Here is a 23,859-nt window from a genome sequence, read left to right on the forward strand (position 1 = left end):
AAATAAAAACTCCTAAATATAAATAACTAAAAATATAAATAACTAAATAAAAACCTCTAAATAAAAATAACCATCCTCTTCATTCCTCCTAAAATATATTTCCATTTTTACCCAATATTTCTAACTTATTTTTTATTTAAAAATAAATTTTATTTTATCTTCTCCTTCCCCTTCCTTTTTTTCCCTTTCTTCTCTTTTCTTCTCTTTTCTTCTCTTTTCTTTTTTAGTATCCCCATATTCTTACTTTTCTTAATTTTTCTTAATTTTTCTTAATTTTTCTTAATTTTTATTTAATTTTTATTTAATTTTTATTTAATTAAATTTTATTCAATTAAATCAAACTTTCCATTAATTGAATTTTTAAATTATTTTTCTATATTTTTTAATTATTCTATACCAATACTTAAAATTTTTTATTAATTTTACTTTATTATATTAAATCACTTTTCATATTCTTTCTTAACTATCTTTTTTAAAAATAATTATAATTAATTTTTATTTATTTTATTTATTTTATACATTGCAAATGCATTGTTTGATGCGAGCAACTTTGCGCGTCTCGCGAGACAACTTTAATTTACGACATCGTTAAGATTGAAGATTAACGACTTGAGCTTGCAGACTGCACTTTGAGGTAGCAGTGATTTTTTTTTCAGATAAACCATATGTAATCTTGCAATAACATTATATTTGCTCGTCTATTCTTTAGCTTCTATTTTTGTATCAAATTTTTTTGATTTATAATAAATAACGATCCAAGACATCTTGAGTTATTCAATAGAAAAAGAACAATTTTTTGAATGACATTGAATAGAAAGAAATATCATATTTAAAACTATATGAAATACTTTGACAGACAAATTCTTGGTATGCCAAACAATGCGTATCGCATTTATTTGATGATCAGCAAATAATTAATAAAAATAAATTATAACCATACAATTTCCCTCCGTCGTTTTATTAAGCGAAGAAAACTTCCTGAGGAGATTCTTGATTTCGTTCGCCAGCTAACAATGTGAGACACATCGCGGAGACTACTATATCTATGAGTACGTGACAAGAATCCGATTGGACTCGGGGCAAGATTGGTGAGCGATTAGGATAGGATCTCGAATGCTTATCGACCTTGCAGGAAGTCTGGAAGTTCGATCAGCTTGGCTTTGTCAAGCGTGAGAATTCCTTGTAATTTCTGACACGTGAGGCATAGAGATTTGGTCGAGTTCTCTTTAGAAGTATTGAGGAATTAGTTTTGAAATTTCCCCGAGCAAAATTAAGAGAATTATTTTTAACAATCTTACAAAATTAAATATTTTGGAGAAAATGCACATTTTCGAAATTGCATTACGACGTACTTGTATTGACAATGCGTGTGATTTTAGGAGCTTCGAAGACAGTGCCAAGATTTCGCGACAGCTTTACTGGACCACACTAGAAGTTCCTACGAGCTCGAAGTTCTGTTGAATCACGATCCAACGGGACCAGCTTTTGAGCACGGAGAGAGGATGCATCTCAATCGCTTAAAATTAGCTATTAAGCTGAGACAAAAAAAGGTATATAAAATTTAAACGAAAAAGATAAATCTTATAGATTTTTAATTATATTATAGAAAATTATAAAAGATATAAGATTTATTTTTTTTTTCATATATTTTAATTATTGCAATCATTTCAAATCAAATATGCGAAAAGATTTTTTTTTACAATTTCAAATACATACATGTAAAATATCTAACTATTATATTAATTTCTCGCTCAATTGCATCTTTCGAAATATTGACGCTTATCAGGGATAATTGAGCTTCAATTAAACAGTGGAGTAGAGACCGAAGACGTTCGTTAGTTTAATGTTATAATTAGGAACGACAGTTTGAACAGCAACTGCAGCTTAAACTCTGATTGCGCGAGTATTTTCACCTTCCTCCCAGTCACATGACCGGAAGCTATCGGTCAATATCACGTTACCTGAATGTTTTCAGTTTGTGGCGCATCCTAACGTACAGCAGCTACTGGCATCGATCTGGTACGAGGGTCTGCCGGGATTTCGAAGGAAGAATATGTTTCTCCAGGCGCTGGAGATTGTCAGAATCGGCGTTCTTTTCCCTTTTTTCAGTGTAGCGTATATCATCGCACCCCACAGTATGGTCGGTCAGACCATGAGAAAGCCATTCATCAAATTCATCTGTAACTCTGCGTCGTATTTCACTTTTTTATGTGAGTACGCAAAATACTGTCCATTAATCCATTAATTATATCGATAAAAAATCAAAGATAAAAAAAATCTTTACGCTGAGGCATGCGAAAAGAGATAAAACGCTCCAATAACAGATCAGGCATTTTTACAATCGAAGTAGTTTCTTGTCACGCTTTAAATCCAATCACTTGGCACGACATCCGGCCGTAACCTGCCATTTCCTAGATTGTTCACCACACTTGATCAACGTGACCCAAATATCCGGTTCATTCCGGAAATATCAGTGGCACCGGTGAATCAGCTCGATACCTATCGCCAATTCTTACAAACATCTCTCTTATTCTTGGTCCGCTTGACAGCTGAAACCGCATTCGATTCCAAAGTCATGCGTGAAATTGTTTTTAGTCTCAATTGAAATAACTGATTTTCAATCGAAATTGGCTGGAATAATCGTTGCAACGCAATATCTGATTTCGAAATCAATAGAGTCATTCGATTTGCGATGCCGGGAAAGAGTCAATATTGAAACCAATATACATATATGATTTCGCATATTAACTACGTATCTTGGAGCAATCAAATTTTCAAATCGAAATATGTGCGTATTTCATTTAATAAAGCAATTTGAAATGACTCATATCACTGAAGCAGTTACGTATCAAATATCAAGATTATTTTTATTTCTTTAATAATCTTGTTTTCCCCTGCGGTACTTTGTTAATTCCTGAAGCAATCAAATATTCGCGCAACTACGCTAAATATCGTACTGATGAGCAAATGTGTAATTCCACTGGGAAATTTTCACGAAACTAACGAAACATGAATCCTACTTTTGCGAACAGTTAAATTTTCCTTCCCCCCCCCCCATTAAGGAAGGACAATAGAAATTATTTGATTGAACATAATTTTACTTAGTCCAGTATGCACACAAACGAATATATATGTTTATTGGATCATTGCATCTAACATATCGATTTTACATCCACAATTTTTAAACAATTTTTGAAGCAACAAAATAAATATAATTAAGACAACGTTTTTTAAGGAAAAATACCATTTCTTAAAGAGAAAAATCATTTTAATATTATTTTGATCAAATAGAGGAAGAGTTTTAAGATAAAAAAATCTGAATATGTTTTTAATTTCATAGTTTTATGTTTTTAATTTCAAGCATTAAATTTTGAATACTAATTTCCATTTTTTTGCATTAATATTGTTTTTTTACATGTGTAAAATATTATATAGATTTTTGCGATATTATACGTAATTTTAGAATCATCTAATAAAATTACACTAATTTACTAGAACTTGAGAAATTGCAATCTTTTGTGAAAATTAAAGCATATTTTTGCAAAATTTGTAGCATGTTATTTACTAATAATACTAATAATACAAATTTAATTATTAATAGACGTTTATCTTATAAGTTTTTGATGTCTGATGTTTTATATGTAATGGTCAAATAATTTCATGTATTTAACGATATTCAATATGACTCATTCTGCGGAAGTGTTCAAAAAGGAGAGTGACACGTATCGCGAGCAGCATTTCCTACGTCGTATTTAACTTTCCGGCACGTTGGCAGATCAAACACCTACGTAGTGAACGTCAAAGAGTTTACAAATACCTTTCGGTGCCGATACCAATAATAGTGGTGCGCTAATATGTGAAATTCAGACGGTTAAGAAGCATTATTACCTCGAGATTAATTGCATGTTCGATCACAAACGATACATCTTTGGCTTGGCTTTCGTTATTTAATACTACTTAATTATATAGGATGTTTCTCTCTATTTTATCTGGGAAAATTTTAATTGCAGATTCTTTAACAAACTTGGAATGAAACTCAGAAGTAATTTATTTGCGGAAATAAGAGAAGCTATTCTTAATTCTTTGCAGCTCTTTCTAACTAATTTGCATTAAATATTTGAGATATTAAATGTCATTTTAAACTTACGAAATCTACTTCAGACTCGAATCAAGAGAAACACGATTTATTATTTCTATCTATTATCTCTGTTCCGTTGTGAAAAGTTATGAATTTTTAACAATGAAGTTGCGCTTAATTTTGCTTGCGCAGTCATGTTAATTCTGGCTAGTCAGCGGATAGAAAACGTAATCGATAATTGGATGGGACACGACATCGTGGAAAGTGAACCAGCGCCGACGAAACGTGGTGCCGCACCAACGGTCGTGGAATGGTAAGATTTCCTTCAATTTCATTTTTATATTACACGTTATTAATGTTTTAACTCGACAGTTCAAATATTTTTATTTTGGTTAAGAATATAATAGCGAGAGAAATCTTTTACGCGAAAAGTATGAGCAATTTTAATAGTAAATTGTGAAAAGAAAGAAATATAAGAAATAAGAAGAGTATAAAGTAAGAAAAGCCAGGTAAAATCCGTTTAATATCTACCGCTTATGACGCTCTCCGCTCGAGCGGAAGACGGTAATATGGAACCTAGAAGCGTTACATGCAGTAAGTCGGTGGTAAACGAGATGAAGTCCCGGAGGCACTACAACCTCGAGGGGCTTTTTCCTCACGACGAGATCGAAATCAGAGAGAATCAGGACCTATCATATTACAAATTTATGCTCTCCTCATGTCAGGATTGATTTTGCATTTAATTTGGCGTATTTTATATTTTTAATTTACGATATAAATGTACGAATTATTAATAAATAAAGGCGCAAGTATTTACAATAATAAAAGAGTAAAAAAACAGGAAAAGACATTGACAAATTATAGAGCTATTAAAAAAAAAAACTCTAAATAGATTCCGAGCAATTAATCGAGTTAAAAGGCGTTGAGAGTGAAATAAATTGTGCAGAGATGCGTGTTTTTTTTTTATTCTCTCTTTCTTCCTCCCCTTCTTTGTCTTTTTTGGAAAGACTAAAATCGAAATGAAGTGACAAAATATGATTCGTCACAGGATTATATTGGCCTGGGTATCGGGATTGATCTGGTCGGAGGTGAAGCAGTTGTGGGATGTGGGCCTGGAAGAGTACGTGCACGATATGTGGAATGTGATCGATTTCATAACGAACTCGCTGTACGTAGCCACGGTCGCGCTCAGAGTCGTAGCATACTATAGGGTGCAAAAGGAGAACGAAGGCAAAGGACCGGGACCATGGCTCGAGCTCCAACGGGAGGAATGGGACGCTTGGGATCCGATGCTCATCTCCGAGGGCCTCTTCTCCGCCGCCAACATCTTCAGGTAATAAATCGCTCAAGCGCTCGGAGATTTTGTATTTCTCTTGTTGCCGTAAAGTTTAGAATAAAATGATCGCGCGATAAATTACAAACATTAAGTTTCTTTTTAGTTTTGCAAATCTATTTATAAAAATATTTATAATTATATAAAATCTTTACATTTTTTTATTTGTTGCAATATAACAAATAAATAATATTACAATATTATTTAAATTTATTTTAGATAATATATAATTTGCGATACAATTTGATGAAGAATTTTACTTTTACTTTTATATCGTGTAATACAAAAAATATTGATATGTGCAACACATAAAAGTATAAGTAAATTTTTATTTTAAATTTTGTCAAAAATCATAACTCATGGAGAAATGTACTTTTTAGAAAGAAGAGTTTTGATTTCACAATTTTGAAATTTATATAACTAATGCATTGCATTTAAAGCGCGTTTTGAATGCGAATAATCACTGCATCGTGCCTAGAATACGAATAAATTCTTAATTGCATTGAGAAGTCGTACTGCGTTATAACATAAAAATTGAGAAAATGTAGGAAACTATTAATTATTTGAATTACAATAACGAACAATGTTACATTGCAGTTCGCTAAAACTCGTCTATATATTCTCTGTGAATCCTCACCTCGGTCCGCTGCAAGTGTCCCTATCGAGAATGGTCGTGGATATCATGAAGTTCTTTTTTCTCTACGTGCTAGTTCTCTTCGCTTTCTCGTGCGGTAAATAAAAAAAAAAAAGAGAATCATAATAAGACGTACACACATTGTATAAGAGAGATATTAATGTAAAACTCATCGCTTGTTAGGTCTCAATCAACTTCTCTGGTATTACGCCGACATGGAGAAGAAACGATGTCCTACGGTGTATCCGCACAGTGCTAACATTACTACCGATTCCAACGCATGCATCGTTTGGCGTCGATTCGCAAAGTATTCAGCGACAATCTTTTTGAATAAATATTTGCGTATCTTATGAAAAAATATATAGAGAATTTTAAAAAATTCAATTTCTATGCAAATTGTCAAAGTGTGAAAGAAAAAAGATGAAAATCTATATTTTACTCCAGAAATTTGATTAGAATTATGTCATAAAGTATCTTATATCTCATATTTTAACATTTGAATTTTTTAAATTATTTTCTCTATTATATTTTTTAATTTATTTTGAATAATATATAGTAAAGATTTTCGCGGTAGTTTGTTTGAGACAATACAAACACTGTTCTGGGCGGTTTTTGGGTTGGTGGATCTCGAGAGCTTCGAATTGGACGGCATCAAAGTATTCACGAGATTCTGGGGTATGTTGATGTTTGGCACTTACTCGGTCATCAACATCGTCGTCCTCCTGAATCTCTTAATCGCCATGATGAATCATTCCTATCAGTTAATCTCGGTAAGTGTCCCGTCTTTTCTACGAATCTCCTCGACTTTATATTTAGAGACAGAGTCTCCTGTCATACAAGTTACAAGAACTTTGGAGAGAAACGGAGAAAATGAGAGAAACTGTAATGAATCGCTAACTTTTTAGTCGTGTTAAACGCGAAAGCGGCACTTACTCGCCTTCGTGAGAATTAACGAAAATGAATGCGAGATTCTGAAAGTATTAGAACGATAAAAATAACGGCTGCGAAATGTACCATATTTTTTGCGTTTATAATTAGCCGAAGCTAATTAGCGGGGTAATTCAGCGTACTCGTAATTAGGAGCGCGCCGACGTCGAGTGGAAATTTGCGAGGAGCAAACTTTGGATCAGCTATTTCGAGGAAGGTGGAACCGTCCCACCGCCGTTTAACATAATACCGACCCCGAAGAGCGCCTGGTACATCATACAATGGGTATATCGGAAGTGTTGTGGACACAGCAGGGCGGCCAAGAAGGAACACATGCGCACGATTAGGGTAAAGGATAGTTTGCAAAATTTTTGAATAGTTAGAATAGCAGCTGTGACATTCTCTCGTCTTTGCGATAAATTTCTCTGGAGATTCGATCTTCTTGTACGCGATTTTTGAATCTGAATCTTTTATCTCTTTCGAAATGCAGAGCATGCTGTGAAATAAAATGTCAATAGACCATTGCGAGAGGTTCAGTTCAGAGAGAATATTGGAAGATATTGAAAAATGCATCTAATCGTAAGAAATCTCCTGCGAATTTCTCTCGGGAGCTACGGTTTTATTTTTAGATTTTTAAATTTCATCTTTAGATGTGAAAGAAGTGGATATTTAGGGCGGAATTTTGAGTATCGGGAGAAAAGTTTTCACATTTTTTAGAACTTATAAGGGATATTAAATCCATGGCGAAGTTTTGTCGTTATTAGTCACAACGCGTTCTGCATATTTATAGATCGAGCGATATTATACAGAATTTCCCAGACTTATCATCTTTTATTTATCGATTCTATGATTGAAGGATTTGAAGGTAGTTTTTAATGAAAATAACAAAGAAACTTCTCAAATTATAAATGATTGAAGATAAAAGATCTTCTTAACAATATTCAAAGTAATTTTTCTCGAATGCTCGCAAAGTTTTATATAAAAAAGATTTTATTCTACATTTTTTTATTTAATTTTGCACAGAGAATCAGTTCCTTTTTAATTGTATTATGTTCTCGATTCTGCACAATATTAATATATCATACCTTTTGTAATAAAAATCGAAAAATAACTTATGGGATGACACTTGACATTTTCGCTGAAAGAAGATCGAATACGCATTACTCAAAGAGTTCAAATAATACAATGGCTTGACAAATCTGGGACACACTATATGTAGAGCGTATCGTAAAATGTGCACTTTGTAACGAAAACTTCTGACGTTGAAAGGTTTCGATTTCTGATTCTCTTGCCTCAGCGAAAAGTCAAGCAGGCCTCTGAGCGAGACTTTAGGTATCAGAGTATCATGAGAAATTTGGTAAGGCGATACGTCACCGTGGAACAACGCAAGGCGGAAAACGAAGGCGTCACGGAGGACGACGTGAACGAGATCAAACAGGACATTAGTGCATTTCGCTTCGAACTTATCGAGATACTGAAGAATTCCGGGATGAACACGTCCACTGCAGCGAGTAGCGGTACCGGTAGGTCATACACAGATATTCTGCATGAAACGCATTGATTTATTTTCGCATAGTTTTTACCGATGTCGTATATTAATCATGAATATCAATTTTGTTTAATAAACAAATTTAGTTTAGAGAGTTGAAAGAATTTTATTGCGAGATTTAGTTTTACAATTAAACGACTTGTTTCGCATTTTGAAATAAAAGTGCATTCGACACGAACGAATGTGTTATCGAATTAACAACAGGAATCACATGTGAGCGATGGCGCGCAATTTCTGGTAATCCACAAATTGTTAATCGCATCACGCGTAACGTTGAAACTTCAAATTTAATTCCGCAAATGCTCGCAAATGCTGATCATTATTTTACTCGTAGTAACGCTCGCATTAGTTATCCAAACGAGGGCCTCCCCTTGTAATTCGAAATTAAAGAAGGCGCCATTAATCACTTAGAGTTTTAGAGCTAATTACCATAATTAAGGATCCAACTGCTGTTCAGATATCGTGCCGCTTTGAATCTCTGATTATTCCTAACGAGAAAATGTATACGTTCCGCATAAATTTTTAACAAATATAAATAATATCTGCGTTAATCTTATTTTTATTTTTTGTTTTTATCTTTAATTGTGATGAAGTAAACGTACGTAATTTCTATTTTATTAACGTAATATATATAATGCGTTGAAAACTTTATTACTTTATTTTGTTTAAAAACTCCAGCAGGTTTTAGAAAATGTAAATTTTGTGTTTTTTCTTTCTTTTATTACACTGTTTTATTCCATGTCTGACCATGACATATAAACATACATTGCACTCATCTGTCCATGCATTGTATATATATCCTTTATTTACATTACATATTATTGTACATAGCTACGTAGTTGTTTAAGTTTTTCGTAGATTGCTTGGTTCGTCGATTTTCTGTTTGTTCCGTAGACGGTTGCCTTAAAGAGATATCTATAGGTGCGGGTGGCAAGAAGAATCGTCAGAAGGAGCGGCGTTTGATGAAGGGTTTCAACATCGCGCCGCAGCCAGGCGGAAGCGGCACTCTACCGCCCGTGGCCGAGTTCATCGCGTCCCTTCAACAAGTGCAGCACGAGAACTCTCATCAAGACCTATTTGGCTCGACTCTAAGCGGCATATTCGGACCGGGCGTAAAGAAGAGCCCACATCATACCAGCACTAATAGCATGCCCGGATTGGCCACCGGGCCGCAACAACTTCGTGGTACCAGAGGTAGCTCCCGGAAGAAGCGCTGGGGCACTCTAATCGAGGCTGCGAAAGTCGGAAGAGTCTCTAGATTGATCGGTAAGTTGATTAATATTTCTTACATTAATATTTTTATTAATGTAATAATTTTTGAAGTAATATAGATTAACATTCTCACGCGACTTTCTCATTTATTTTTTGAACGAGTATGTACAGTCGAGATTTAATATTTATTAGAATATCAAATATGATCTAAAATTTTTTATATTTTATCAATTAAAATTACAAAAAAATATTTGAAAAATAAATAAAAATTGTTTATCCTTAAAACATCTTATTGGAGACTGTCCTGTCTCGTCTTCTATTTAGTAATTTAATAGTCTAATTAAGTATTTTAGTTAAATTGTGTTAATGTTAATGTTAATAAATTAAGAATCTTAATTCGATATTTTGTTCAATAAATTTTACATCTTGATATTATTAGAACTTATTATTTTATCTCTTTGTGCTTTTTAGAGTAAAATAGAATGATAATAATAGATTGAATTTATAATTAGGCGAATATTGTTTTTTTTCCCCTCTTCCTAGGCAGATCTCGTTCGGAAGACTCGGTATATTCACCGGCGTCCGAGGACGGTGGGTCGCGGTCCGAGGGTTCATCGGATTCAAAATCCTCTTTGGAAATGGCAAGCCAAGACGTACAAAGTACGCAACATCCCCATCCCCATCCCCATCACTCTCACTCTCATCACGCGCACCATCACGAAACGCATCACGTGTTCAGCCATGGCCTGGGGCCAGCTTTGGCCGCTCTGAGAAGGAAGCGCAAAAAGTTCTCCACCTCGAGATCGTCCCCGCCCGCGATCAGCAGCAGCACCAACACGAATCCCCCTGATTCGAGCGCGATGCACTCGGTCGCCACCGTCCTGGCGTCCAGGGTTTCCAAAAAGCAGCTGCAACGCGCCAGCAGCGTACCAACTCGAGGCCCCGAAATAACGCCGCAATCATCGATAACGTCTCGACGACACGAAGTCACGCAGAGTCATCAGCCCAGCTTCGACGTCATCGAAATCCCCAGTATCAGCGAGCAGCAAAGTGAGTGAACTCTTATTAAAATTATTTTTAATATTTATAAAAGTTAAAGCGTTTTCTTGTGTGTTGAAATTTTTAATTTTTCGAGAAAATATTTAATTGTAGAGAGAGATACAAAATGAGAAATTCTTGCGATGTGATTATTTTGCAGATGTTGTCAGCACAGTACCATTGACACCGTCGACCACCGAGGAGAGCGTAGAGGCGAACGTCTCGACGTCGAAGTTCACGGAGAGGCGAAACGGATCGGCGACGCAGCTGCGTCTTCCCGGCATCGAGCCGATTTCCGGACACGATGTCTCCACCGGCTGGCTCTGAGGAAACCGATGTGTCGCCGGGCTGCGGCGGCCGATCAGCTGACACAGGAAACATCAGTCGAAACTTAACTTTAGGCTTCATCTTCAACGGCCATGAAGCTAGAACGACGCCGACGACGATCGTACGATACACGCACGCATGCGACACGGTCCTCTCGACGTCGACAGACGCACAATGATGCCTTTCTCGCGACATGACACGCCAATGCCGATTAAACGTAAGAGCGACATTGGAAAACTCGGAAATCTCGAAGAAAAATCCATTCTCTCGTCGACCCAGTCTCCTTCCTTCACTGAATGAAGCATCCTTTTAGTACAAGCGCGACTTTCTTCTAATCATAAGATGTCCAATAGTGAGGTAATTGAAAAACTTATTATTCTATTTATTAAATAATTTATTTGCGTTATACATATATACATGTGTATATACATTGCGTTATACGTCTATACATTTTATTTACGTGAAGGAGTTTCAACGATTATTGTGGTAAGTGTTTTATTAAATTTTTTTTTTTTATTTTAAACATATTAAATATAGAAGTTTTACATAAAAACGTATTTAACGTCATTCGTACAACATTTGTTTAATTATATTAAAATTAGTGAGGACCATGAAATATCATATATCTATATGATTGATCGATTACGCGATTTCTTGTTTTATTGCGGGATTTCGCGTGACTATTTTAAGCGACGATCGATGTTAAATCGTACTGAGGATTATTACTATTACTATTACTGCCAGAACGCGGAAATGGCATACGTGGATCGGCAACAAAGTAGTCTAGTCAACATTAGTCAGTCAAAAGATCTCGTAACAAAAAGGTGAAAAAAAAACAATTATTATATTATTAAGTTAACTTTGAGAGACGACGAATTACGTTATGTCAAGCAGAAGTAGCGAATAAAGTTAAATCGTATCTTCAGAGAGCTGGTCTACTGAAGAACGAAACTCGTAGCCTCCTAGCTGCATTCGAGCGATTGTTTCTTGGGCAATTTATTTCTCCTGTATATATACCTTACAGACTTACTCTAATTACAAACTAATCGATACAATCATTGCCAATGGAGGATTTTTATTATTTTTTATTCTACAATAGTTTAGCAAACGGTTACACACAAACGGTGTGTACGTGCGTGTGTATGTGTGTATGTGTCAAGAGAATTGATTATGTAATTATTCTTCCGCAAGACGCGCAATAAATTGCGCGAGAAAGAGAGAAAGTTGGATCCTTAAAGTTTCATTTCTACAAAGTTTCAGTTAAAAGTAAGCAATTGTAATCCCAAATTTGTTAACAAATTTATCTTTAATGATCCAGTGCATACTCTCCGTTCACATTAAGATTTACAAACAGAATCTTTCGTCAATCGTCGAAATCGAGGAAAACGATTCGCCTGAATTTTTCGCGAAACATAAAAAAAAAGAGCAGGAACAAACCGCATGACCAAAAAAAACACATCGTAGTACATAGTCGAGTAGTGGCCTAAAAGAAAACGGGAGTCCTAGATATTACGTACTACTTCTAGATATTATATGTACGTTATATATACGTTATTAATAATAATTATTACTATTGTTAATGTGTTAAACGAATCGCGCGATCAGTACCACAGGTAAGTGCTCGAGAAGCGAGTCGCCTTAAGCGCACTGTCCAATCGCTCGCTTCGTCCCTCTATCCATCATCGATCTTCCCGTGGTTTCGATAGCGCCGAAAAGAGATATAGTCATTATTAAAAAATGCTATATATATCTACCAAGAATCTCTAATTGTCTATTATATTTATTTCAGAGCAACATTATTTTAAATAAAATATTTAAAATAAAATAGCATTAAATGTGACAAAAAGAATAAAAAATTTAAGAGAAAGAATTAGAGTTGTAGAGAATTTAAAATTGTGTAACATTGCATGGTATAAAAAATAATACAAGGATATACATTACTTGATAACAAATATATAGCCTTAGATAAGACAAAATGACAATTTGACGCTCTTGGTAGATGTATAATGTTTTAGTCATCCTACCACTTACGTGTATTATTTATATATGAGATTATTAATGTAATTGTATGAAGCTAGATCTCCAGTTGATGGTAAGTAGCGAGTGTTCGTTGTGGAAGTAAAAGAGAGATATCTTTAAATAACACATAAGCGGAACCAATTGATTTTAATAAATACGAGATAAAACTCAGAATTATTTGAATAATGAGAATCCTGCGAATTTGATGGAATTTTTTCACAATTATATGATATAATAATGAATGGAATCCGCGAGTACATACAGTCGCATGTGATTTTGCATGTGAAATCGCGGAAAAATATTGGAAAATCATAATAGCGGCGAAAGCTTTCGAAATTCTTGAAAAACTCTGAAATCTTGGGTGTTTTCCAAAGACGGCGCTCATCGCAATTCAAAGACCATAGTAAATGGGCGCATAATTCATAATGTTGAAGCGTAAAGATAATAAGCGCAATGCCTTAGGCACTGGGCTTGTTATTAATCGCTGAACGTATGTTGCTCGAGGTAAGGTTTCGCAATATAATTGCAAAAAGGATTAAATAACGTGAAAAGCAAGAATCAATCGGATATCTTTAACAAAGAATTTAATTTTGCTTTTTCTAAGTGTTTACATATTTATGATATAATATTAATAAGTTTTTTGTCAAATACAAAAAAAAAGTTTTTTTAACTTTCTTTTATTTAATGGCAATACCGTAAATATTTAATATTACAGTTAACCATTTGACTTGTGATATTAATTTGCTGTAATGTAAATGATGGAGTTTGATTAAACAGATGTATTACGAGAGATCATTATCTGATATAAAGCATTATAAGATATCGATTGAAATTTGATAGGAATTAGCAAAGAATAACACCGACACGAAATGACCATTAATAAAATATCATTTATTCTGATAATTCGTTTATTTTGGACCTAACATTTTGTAGTATAAAATGTAATATAAAATGCAACATAATGTAATTTAATAACGCGATTAATTTAAAAATGGCAGTACACACCGGCAGTAAATGGAACCGTAACACAATAATATAACATTGATAGTCTACAAAAATATTGATTAATATTAATTATGGAATGTTCAATGTGAATCAGTAGATCATATAATATTGTTATAAACGATATTTGATTATCGATAATCGAAAAGATTCAATGATTTTATAATTCAATTTTTTTTACAAATTATATTTCTTTACTATGTAGTCATAAAAAAATATCAAAAATGTGAAAACATGAAATAATCAAATTGCAAGCAGATCACAACGATCCATTCATGCACTCGTATTAATATGGCATAGGTCATATGTTCTAAAATTAAAAACTTTTTTACCGAGATTTATCTCTGTTTTTCTATAGATAGAAATAAAATGATCTCGTCAATAGATTCTTTGTCCTTATATAAAATTCTTAAAATATATTTGCTATATGCTAAATTAAATGCCATTGAATATATAAAGTTTCTTTTCAACTTATATTTCTTCACAAGGTGCGAGCTCGCAGCGATGACGACGATGTAATTTTTTCGGGCAAGGACGGCCGCCATTTGCAGCTTCTCGCTAATTAAAAAAGGATATTATCAGAATAGGAAAAACGTACAATATCATGTTAATAAAATTTTATAATATCAATATTAATAATATTATTCTATATTAATATTATGTCTGCAGCAGGTATGCAATTTCAGTGAATTTGCAATTAACGCGCCCGTAATTATCCAAGATTCATTAGCTCACCTCGATGACACGCTGACTCGTTGAATAACCGACGCCGCAAGTAACACTACACGGTGACCAAAGTGACCAACGCGTCACCACACAATGCATGGGGCGAGCGGGAGGCGGATTAAGCGATTCGCTGGGTACTTGATCTCGGTTTACGGTTTCGTTAAAAGACTGACCGGTTAGAGCAGCTCGTACCTGTACAGAGACAAGAATTTTAATGACATCTCCGTATTGCGTCTATAGTCGAGAAATTTGTTTTGCGCTTACGATGCCACACGTGTTGCCGCATTCATCCGCAGTTAGGAAATTATTTCGGTTGCCGCGACATCCGCCGTACGCGAAGGGCACGCACATCAATTTCTGCGGATTGAAGGCCCATCTCTGGAAGTAGCCCCTGCACGGGCCGGGATCTGCTTCCTCCATGCATACAACTGTACAAAAAGATATATGTGATATATATATTTCAAAATTTAATAATTGTTTGCAGAAACGTCTTCTCTCTCTCTCATATACAAACGTCGTAAGATTAATATTTCATTTTAATATTATCAAAAAAAAACTTTCTTTGTTTCCTCTCTCTTTCTCCTTTTTTCTCGGTATAAAATATTAAAATTGTTTATATTTTTAACATATTTTACCTTTTGCCGTTGCCATGTCAAATGTACAGTCAGCTTGGACGAGGCACGGTCGTTGCTGAAGCAATTCCACGCGCGAGGAGCATTCCGTCTGCAGAGACGGATCGACCATCAGCAACCTCGTCCTCAATTTTACACCCTTGCCGCAGGAAGCGCTACACGGCGACCAGTCGGACCAATCCGTGACCTTAAATCATCCATCATTAATCGTTATCGTTAAATTATCATATGGCAAAAATTTGTCTCGTGTGGCATACAAACGAGTTAAACCGCGTACCTTGCAGACAGGATCGATCTGCTCTTCCGTTCCCGTTGAGCAAGGCGGCCCCATGCACTTATCCCTCTCGACGAGCGACACTAACGGGCACCATTTACGGCCACGATGATCGAGGAATCTCCTCGTGCGCGTTTTCATTCCTATTCCGCACGTGTTCGAACATTCGGACCACTCGCTCCACTCGGTGGTCTCGCAAAGTGGGTTGCTCGCGAATCGCGACGAAACTACGTCGTCGTCGCTTTCCTCCTCGCCCCTGAAAAATAACGCCGACTTCTCTGATCGCGTGCATTTACGTGAGGATGAAATTTATTCGGCAAATGCGCATGATTGACATCTGTCAGATGGTTTAATTTACGAAGAATATTATTGACGTTTTTTTTTTTTTTTAATTTTTACACAAAGGTGATAATGCAAATGTTCGTTTGAATTGCGAACGAGTACTCACGAGCACTCTGCGATAGACGCCACGCACATCTCCTTCGAGATCAGTTGTCTGTTACAATTGAACATGGCGGCTTTTTGCGGCATTCTGTACGACCTTGTGCGCATTCTTAAGCCCTTGCCGCAGGTCACTGAACACGAGGACCATGGCGAGTAATCCGTCGTTTCGCACTCGACTGAAAAGATAAAGCTAAATTGTTACTCTTCAATTATATTTTAAAAGTAAACTCGATATCTTCTTTAATAATTGTTGGTACCATTAAAAAAAAAAAGATCAATATATCATATAATAATTTTTTAAGAAGAAAGAATAAATAATAAAATCTCAGAATGCTTTAAAAAAAAAAAATCATTATTAACAACATTTATATACGTCACGACATGCTTACATCTTGATGTGTCCTCGGTGTTCTCGGCCACTTCCAATTCAGCTACTTGCTGCTGTAAAAGTTCCTCGCTACATCCGCGCGGTATGATCTTTTCTCGATTTATGTACAGTCGGGCTAACGGATGCATCGGTCTACCAGACGGATCGTAGAACGGAGATCGCGGGTCTTCCGGATAGAGAGTCGTTATGGGCTTCATCTTCTCGCGCGGTTTCGTCTCGGAATTTGGCGACATGTAACTGATGCCGTTGTCAGTACCGGCGTCCCAAGGATATAAATCGATTATCATGCTTTTCGTCCACGTGCAGTCCTTCTGACAAAGATTAAGTTTGCTCACTCCTACCACCCAATCAGGAGACGGACCTAACATAGAAGCCACTGAGAGAAGATTATGTTTTCGATCCACCCTGAAAAATCATTGAGAAATCAAATAAGGTTCAACAAAAGGATCCATTAATGATTATTATTGATTATGAGATGCCTGGAACAAGATATGACATATTAAAATATTTAGATATTTCTTAAATTGCTTTTCACAGTAAAAATATTCAAAAATTATCCAGGAATGTCTTAATTCAATTATCTGAGTATTGAGAAAAGAGATCAGGAAGTCACAATTATTGTCATAATTATTAACATCAAGAAAATTTCAACGTTTTGAATATATTTTACAAGACAATGTAATTACGTAAAACTTGTCGTTGTATTGGAATTGACATTAGGAAACCAGAGACCGGCAGCCTTAATAAGTGTCCTGAGATATCTAGAATTTTCTCGTAATTCTGCTTCGACGCCTGTCGCTGAGCCCCACTCGGCCAGTTGTCGAAAGCCATCTGTCGCGATGTGATCTCTGCCCCAGAAGGAGAAATTTGGCTCGTGTGATGCGCCGATTACGTCACTGAAATGGGTCAACCAGGTGGAAAAAGGGAAATCTTTCGGATGCGTTCTGTTTGACCAGATGCCCTCCATAGTTATCTAAAAAATTGTGATTCGACAAGATATTTTGAATGATTGCAACGACACGTTTTTACTCGTATGTCATCGTAACTCTCGGGAATCATACAAATTAAGAATTGAAGAATAGCATCTATTTAGAAACTTTAAAAAATGTTGATTAATATTTATTAATAGTTTATTAATATCGATATTTTCAATTTTTTTCAAAGAATTTATTATTTTCAAAGAATTAATTATTGGAAATTTTTTTTAATTCTGCGAAATCCTGTGAGTTAAAAATATTTATTCCAGTAAATTATACTATTAATACAGTACATACTTTCCATTGAATTTTTCAAGAAATTCTATATCTCACCGAATACTTGGCTTCATCGCAGGCACAGCATCTAGTCTCGTTTTCACCTTTCGTGCCTGTCGACTCGCAAACGACCTTGGAAAGGGCACCGTCTTCAGCGTACCATCGTACGTTGTTCTCCAAAATCATAGCGGTAAAGATAACACATCCGGAACCGGTCGGCGGTGCGCGCCACATCACTTGAATCTGTAAAAAAAAATATTTATCACTTTTTAGCATGTAAGCCGCACAAATTAATAATTAGACAGAAAAGTGAAATTAATTAATTTTTTTTTTCTTTTAAAGAAAGCTCATACCTCCGATTTCGGGAAATCGGTTGTTTCGGATATCGTGTTAACGCAGTCCTCGTCAAAGGTGGTCAAGGAATCCGGAAACAGCTGGAAATAACCGACGTGCGCCGAAGAAGTCGGCAAGTATGAAGAGTGCACTGTGAGAGTGAAGCGTGTAAATTGTTGCAATCTCTCGTGCGTTCGTGATCCTGAAATTTTATATTTTCGTAACGGTAGCAATTTAGGATCAAAGTAGGATATAAAAATCTTCAAGATACTATGTATCTTTTTATTTCTAATTTTAATCTTTTAATCTTTCAGAAAATCAAACCTTGCAGACTAATTATATGGATTGTATCGGGAATATATTCGTTTTTGACAAGAATCCTATAACCACCATCGCCTTGTGTTCTATTTGCGGAAGTTTGTCCCACCGTCGGTCGCATGGGACATCCGGCCTGAGTCACGGCGATGAGACACGCCGTAAATAGTAAGAATAACATTTTGAGAAATCTAAAACACACGTATATTAATGTCATAACATCCATATTTGTATTCTCAATCTTTAACATAGCATATTATAAAGCTCTGACCAATAATCATTATTATTATACAGTTATACGACGTCAGTTAAAACATTCTCGCGTAAAATTTTTAACACGAGAATCACATTCCGGAGAATTGTCCTTGAGTTCACGCCTCGCTTGCTCAGCCAAGAAAATTGCTGTAATTGACAATGCCGATAAAATCGAGCGAAGCCCAGCTGATCTGTTAAGTGTCATCATTGTTAGAATTCGTTTGCAGGAAACAAACGCGCACTTCGTCAAATATGATGAATTCCGCCGATCTATTTCGATCGCTATTGTTAAATTCGATAGATCACCGCAGAAATACCTTGTGCTACATAGGACCACAAAGTAGCGATGAATAAATAGCGAGCGGATTGCAAATCGTGAAGTGCGATTTCATAATTGCGAGCGGAGAACGGAGATTGTAATGAATCGCACGATCCGACAATATCCTCGGATTATTAGTAGACGGCAAGTAAAGAGAAATCGGAAAAGATTTAAATTTTTCTCAAATAAAAACATAATTAAAATATTTTTTACTTGAAAATGCATTTGACATTCTCATATTTGATAAAAACTATGGCAATTTTAGTTGAAGTTTTCTTTTTTCTTTTTTTTTTTCATAATTGACTTGCGATTAAATTCCTTATGTAATTTTGAAATTAAGATCGTGCGAATTTAGTGACATAATATAATAGCTATTGCATAGATTATTCGCTAACAATACTCGATTTTCGCAACGACAATGAAAAAGAATTTTTTTTGGTGTCTCGCAGAAAAGAAATCGTGAGAATGTTAATTGTTATTTCCCGCGAGATTTATTAGTTATTTTCTCATAAGTCTCAATTTTCGCAAAACAGGATAATCGTAATTACGTTTCGATATTCTTTTATAATCGAGCAACGCGCTGCGAACTTTTCGTTTCTTTTTTCGTTCGCCTAACGAGCGCATGACGTGACTACCTTTGCGCAGTCCGTAGCCCGTAAAATCTTATGATAATCAATGCGATCGCGTGCGAGAAATTAAACTGCACTTGAGATTATGATTTATGTTAAGATGCACAACCGTTTACAACCTGTTATTACTATAATTAATAAACGTCTTCGATGCTAGATATAACTTTCACAGCAGAAATGTTACTGAGAAAGCTTCACTAGAAAATGATGACCGCTACCACAAGAATTATATATTATCTCTATAAATTATTAAAAGGTACGTAAGATAAAAAAATTATAAAATAGAATATAATAAATATAGAAGATAATTCTATACAAAAATTATAAAATGCACAATTGATGAAGATAGAAATTAATAAAATAAAGTTTAATTAACAGTAAATTAAAAAAAAAAAATTGCCGTTGATAAACGTGATGAAATAAAAAAAAAAAAAAAGATTTCAGAGATATGCGAATCTTTCTTGTCCCAAACAATTTCGAGATCCTAAATACAGGCATGTGCGAAGATGAAACGTATGTCCGCGTCCGGGACGTCATTATTTGCATCCGATGCGGTCGAATAGCTGAGAACTGGGTCGAGACTGTTGTCAATCCGCTCCAACCGGCTTTCGAGATCGACGTTCACGTAGGTAGGTGTAGGTTTCTAGAACGCTAGTCGGCGAGGCAGGAGCAAGACGAGAGGACAGAGACGGAAATTGCAGAATGCGAAAGACGCATCTCGTGCTCTGGCACGTGGCGCGAATTTATCACGTTCCGATAGCGGAGGCAGTTCATCCTATCGTGAAATGCAACGTACAGGGTGTGCAAAATATATAAAATATGTATGTCTCTGAACATGATGATGATAACAAGCGACGCAATATAAAAAAATATAACGTAAAAAGATCGCGAAATTAAAAGACTTCTCGCACATTTCGTATCAAGAGCTTAACGTATAATTTCCGCAATAAAATCAATCGTTACTGCAATCTTTGTTTTTTTTCCAACAAAACAAAAATAAACAAGAAAATTATTTGTGGATGACAAATATGTTTTTCCGAGAGACAGAAAGGAAAATTTAATATTTATCACAATCGGTATCTGTCGTGTCTTGTTGTTGTTTTTTTTTACGTGCACTTCGTAATCAACGTGGTAATCACCTCTCACCGGTTTCACTCTGCGAACGTTTGTATGTCGAATTAATTATCGTAAACTTCGCGTAGATCGGCCTGAAAACTATTGAGCCGTGTCGGCGGCGCTGCTTCGCGTGTACACACGCGTGAAAACTGATGCATACATGACGCACGGTCGAACTCGTACCCTCAATCGTACCCCTCTACCCACAACTACGCGCGTGGGTGAATTTACGCGTGTCACGATGCGCTCCGCAATTAGCGGAATAATTAAATGTTAGCAGCTCGATTATTACAAGCGACATATCGCGATATACTCGAATACATTCCAGTTAGCAAACTATTTTTTGTTTCCCATTATAATATATTATCGTGTTATAATATATTTGATATTTGATATTTGTGTGCATTTCTAGCATGAGATTTTTCAAATTATTATATTTTCTCATAGATAATGATATGCAACGCGTATTAATTTTATTCAATCGTATTTCTTATTTAGCTGTGTTTCTTGTAAATGCGTGTGATAAATTATCCACATTTTATTTTTTGCAATATTGCTAGCGCACATTGAAATTTTCTATTATAAATGTGCGTATTAATTTCTATTTTTATTTTCTTATTTAGTATCGCTGATGAGATTTTCTTGATTATTATAAAATGCAAATAACGATTTCCTCAACAATCTGCTATTTTCATTTGATCATATCTCATCTCTTTAACAAATTATAGTTATCATAAATCTGCATATTTAATAAAAAAATTTTATTTTTATTTCTTACAATATTAGCACGATGAGATTTCATAATACATCAACTTTTCAACAAATTAAATCTTTTATAAACGCATGTAATTATAATTAATTTGTATCTTTAATTATTGCTTTATTTTTAAAACATTTAAAGAAATTTTACAATACATTTTTATCTTTTGCAGATTATTTATTATAAATATATTTAATAGTTGTCTTTGTCTCTTTCTCTTTCTCTTGTTTGACCGTTTTAGCATTATTATGATAACTGACATGATTCTATTTACATGAGCCGTAATACTCGACTTAACTATATCTTGCTATTAGGAATAATTATATGGGCACACGAGCCATTGTTCTATGACGTCTGTATTCATTGTTGTATGTACGACCATCTTGGCTATCTTTCAAATGATTTAGTGAGCCATAATACAAACAAGCATAATAATTTGATATCGCATAGTTTTCTCATGATTCATTAATATAGTTTCGTTAAAATTATTTTCACGCATGATTGGATCGAATTGATTTAATTGATTTGTTGTTTGGGTACGTGCACTTTTGCGCGACAATCGCACATTCATCGAAACAGTCATTTAATAAATCAATTAAATTAATTGATTTATCTGCAAAATTTAAGAGTTTTAACACTTGCAAAGCGTCCGGGAATTATTTTCAACACGATATTACGTCTGCGAAAATTGAATTCGTTAGTTAACTATATAAATCCGGCGCGCTGACATTACGCTTATTAATTCGCACAATTTCGCGATGTGCAATAATCGATATTGCCCTGTATTTATTTTATTATTGCCGCCCTGTTTAATCTCCTGTCATTCCCTTAAACAATAAAACTCCGTTGAGCGTTCGTCAATTAAACTTAACGCCACCGCAATGTGCATACTTTACCGTGCTATTTCCGGTTCGTCTCCGCTTGTTTGTTCGACACGAAGCGCATTTGTTCACTTTGCGATGAGAGAAACATAGACAAACGATAAATTCTAAAAAGACTTTACATCCGTACGGCTGGCAAAGGAGAAACCGGAAATTCGCGCTTATTATCGAGTGGATCCTTCGCCGGATATAATTCATTGGAATGGCAGAATATCGCTGAGCGCAGCTTCTTTTATCACGCCGTTAGTCCTTTCACAGGACTGATGATTTGCGCTTAAGGCAAAATCTGATCTGTTTATGTCTGATTACTTAACAGTCACGACGCGATAATGAGCGATCGGGTAGCTCTCGTCGGATCAAACTGTTAATGGAAATTTCCCTTGAATTTGATCTTATTTTATATTTCTTCCTTAAATCTTGTTTGGTGTAACCTAATTAAAATTAGACGGATAGTGTTTGGAGAGAAAATTAATGCTGTTTGTAAGAAAAAAAATTCTGATTTTTATATAATAGGTAGAGCTATATTAACTGCAAAAAAATAAGACTGAACATTAACGCAATATAAATTGTAATACTTTAATGTTAATAATAAATACAAGTGTTTTATTTGCATATAAAACGTTTAAGCAAGTAGGTCGAATGTATATTAAAAAGATATTAGAGAGGATGCGTTTCAAGATTTGCAATTTAAATTTTAATGTTAAATTATAATGTTAACCGTATCGAAATTGCAATATATAATAAATTTTCATAATATTATCAATATTATCAATCGCAACACAGTTAATTACATCGCGATCAGCCCGAGGGGTACGAGAGTCTCATTTGAATTCAATGCACGAGAAAGATCAACGTGTTCGCGCGAATGCACGGCAGGTTAATTACGCAACTGAGTTTCAATAATGGACCGATTAGTCACAGACTCGCTTACGTGACGCATTCTCAGCGCGTTGAACATGCCGATCGCGTGGGTACTCACCGGCGGATTCGAGATGCTTGCAAATCTTCTTGCTAGTCAAATCGATGAACGGCAACGGAGATGGACATATTATACGCGTCGTATACTCGGTCTCAAGTTGACTGGCAATATCTCGGAGGTTTTATCGAGAGTCACGGGGTCAATTTTAGGTCACTCGGTATCGTTTCAGGCTATGACACTTTCGAGATAACGCGAGGAAACGTTCACGATAAACATTCAGAGCGCGTTTGAAAACATGCAATCTTTAATCATATAATATCATCCTATTTTCTGCCATCTCTCCACAGTGTTTGGTCAGACTTAGTAATCGTCAGTGCCGAGGAGAAATTTCAATTTTTTTCAAAGCAAATCTCGTCCCAGATCACCGGTGCTCCGTCTATACTTTTACTTTCTTTATTTTTATTCGCTTCTTACTGTTTACAATCTACGTTTGACA

At 35.1% G+C, this 23,859-nt stretch overlaps 2 protein-coding genes across 11 annotated transcripts in view; one reads left to right on the forward strand and one right to left on the reverse strand.

Moving 5' to 3' along the window:
- Window positions 1-14,020, forward strand: part of LOC126851017 (transient receptor potential-gamma protein) — an 81,014-nt gene extending 66,994 nt beyond the window's left edge. For 7 of the 8 annotated variants that reach the window (XM_050594549.1, XM_050594551.1, XM_050594548.1 and 4 more), the window contains 12 exons: window positions 1,380-1,550; window positions 1,976-2,210; window positions 4,271-4,391; window positions 5,127-5,411; window positions 6,009-6,142; window positions 6,229-6,352; window positions 6,620-6,815; window positions 7,126-7,320; window positions 8,270-8,495; window positions 9,416-9,787; window positions 10,277-10,783; window positions 10,932-14,020. In XM_050594549.1, the coding sequence (XP_050450506.1) occupies window positions 1,380-1,550; window positions 1,976-2,210; window positions 4,271-4,391; window positions 5,127-5,411; window positions 6,009-6,142; window positions 6,229-6,352; window positions 6,620-6,815; window positions 7,126-7,320; window positions 8,270-8,495; window positions 9,416-9,787; window positions 10,277-10,783; window positions 10,932-11,098 (2,733 nt within the window). In that variant the 3' untranslated portion in view covers window positions 11,099-14,020. The remainder of the gene's footprint in view (window positions 1-1,379; window positions 1,551-1,975; window positions 2,211-4,270; window positions 4,392-5,126; window positions 5,412-6,008; window positions 6,143-6,228; window positions 6,353-6,619; window positions 6,816-7,125; window positions 7,321-8,269; window positions 8,496-9,415; window positions 9,788-10,276; window positions 10,784-10,931) is intronic. The other variant, XM_050594547.1, reaches the window with a different exon arrangement.
- LOC126851027 (spondin-1-like) lies at window positions 13,988-23,590 on the reverse strand. Of its 3 annotated transcripts, none has more exons than XM_050594575.1 (12): window positions 23,424-23,590; window positions 18,494-18,675; window positions 18,190-18,371; window positions 17,894-18,079; window positions 17,270-17,556; window positions 16,585-16,988; window positions 16,200-16,371; window positions 15,755-16,007; window positions 15,481-15,664; window positions 15,110-15,273; window positions 14,855-15,037; window positions 13,988-14,677 (listed from the first exon to the last, which is right to left on the reverse strand). In XM_050594575.1, the coding sequence occupies exons 2-12, from the start codon at window positions 18,663-18,665 to the stop codon at window positions 14,591-14,593; spliced, it is 2,274 nt and encodes a 757-aa protein (XP_050450532.1). In that variant the 5' UTR covers window positions 18,666-18,675; window positions 23,424-23,590; the 3' UTR covers window positions 13,988-14,590. The 3 variants fall into 3 exon arrangements, with proteins under 3 accessions (XP_050450532.1, XP_050450533.1, XP_050450534.1); XM_050594576.1 differs by lacking the exon at window positions 23,424-23,590 and adding an exon at window positions 20,827-20,954; XM_050594577.1 differs by lacking the exon at window positions 23,424-23,590 and adding an exon at window positions 20,834-20,948.
- Between the last annotated feature and the right edge of the window lie 269 nt (window positions 23,591-23,859).

The sequence above is a fragment of the Cataglyphis hispanica genome, chromosome 7 (genome assembly GCF_021464435.1).
Source record: "Cataglyphis hispanica isolate Lineage 1 chromosome 7, ULB_Chis1_1.0, whole genome shotgun sequence".
NCBI classification, from domain to species: Eukaryota; Metazoa; Arthropoda; class Insecta; order Hymenoptera; family Formicidae; genus Cataglyphis; species Cataglyphis hispanica.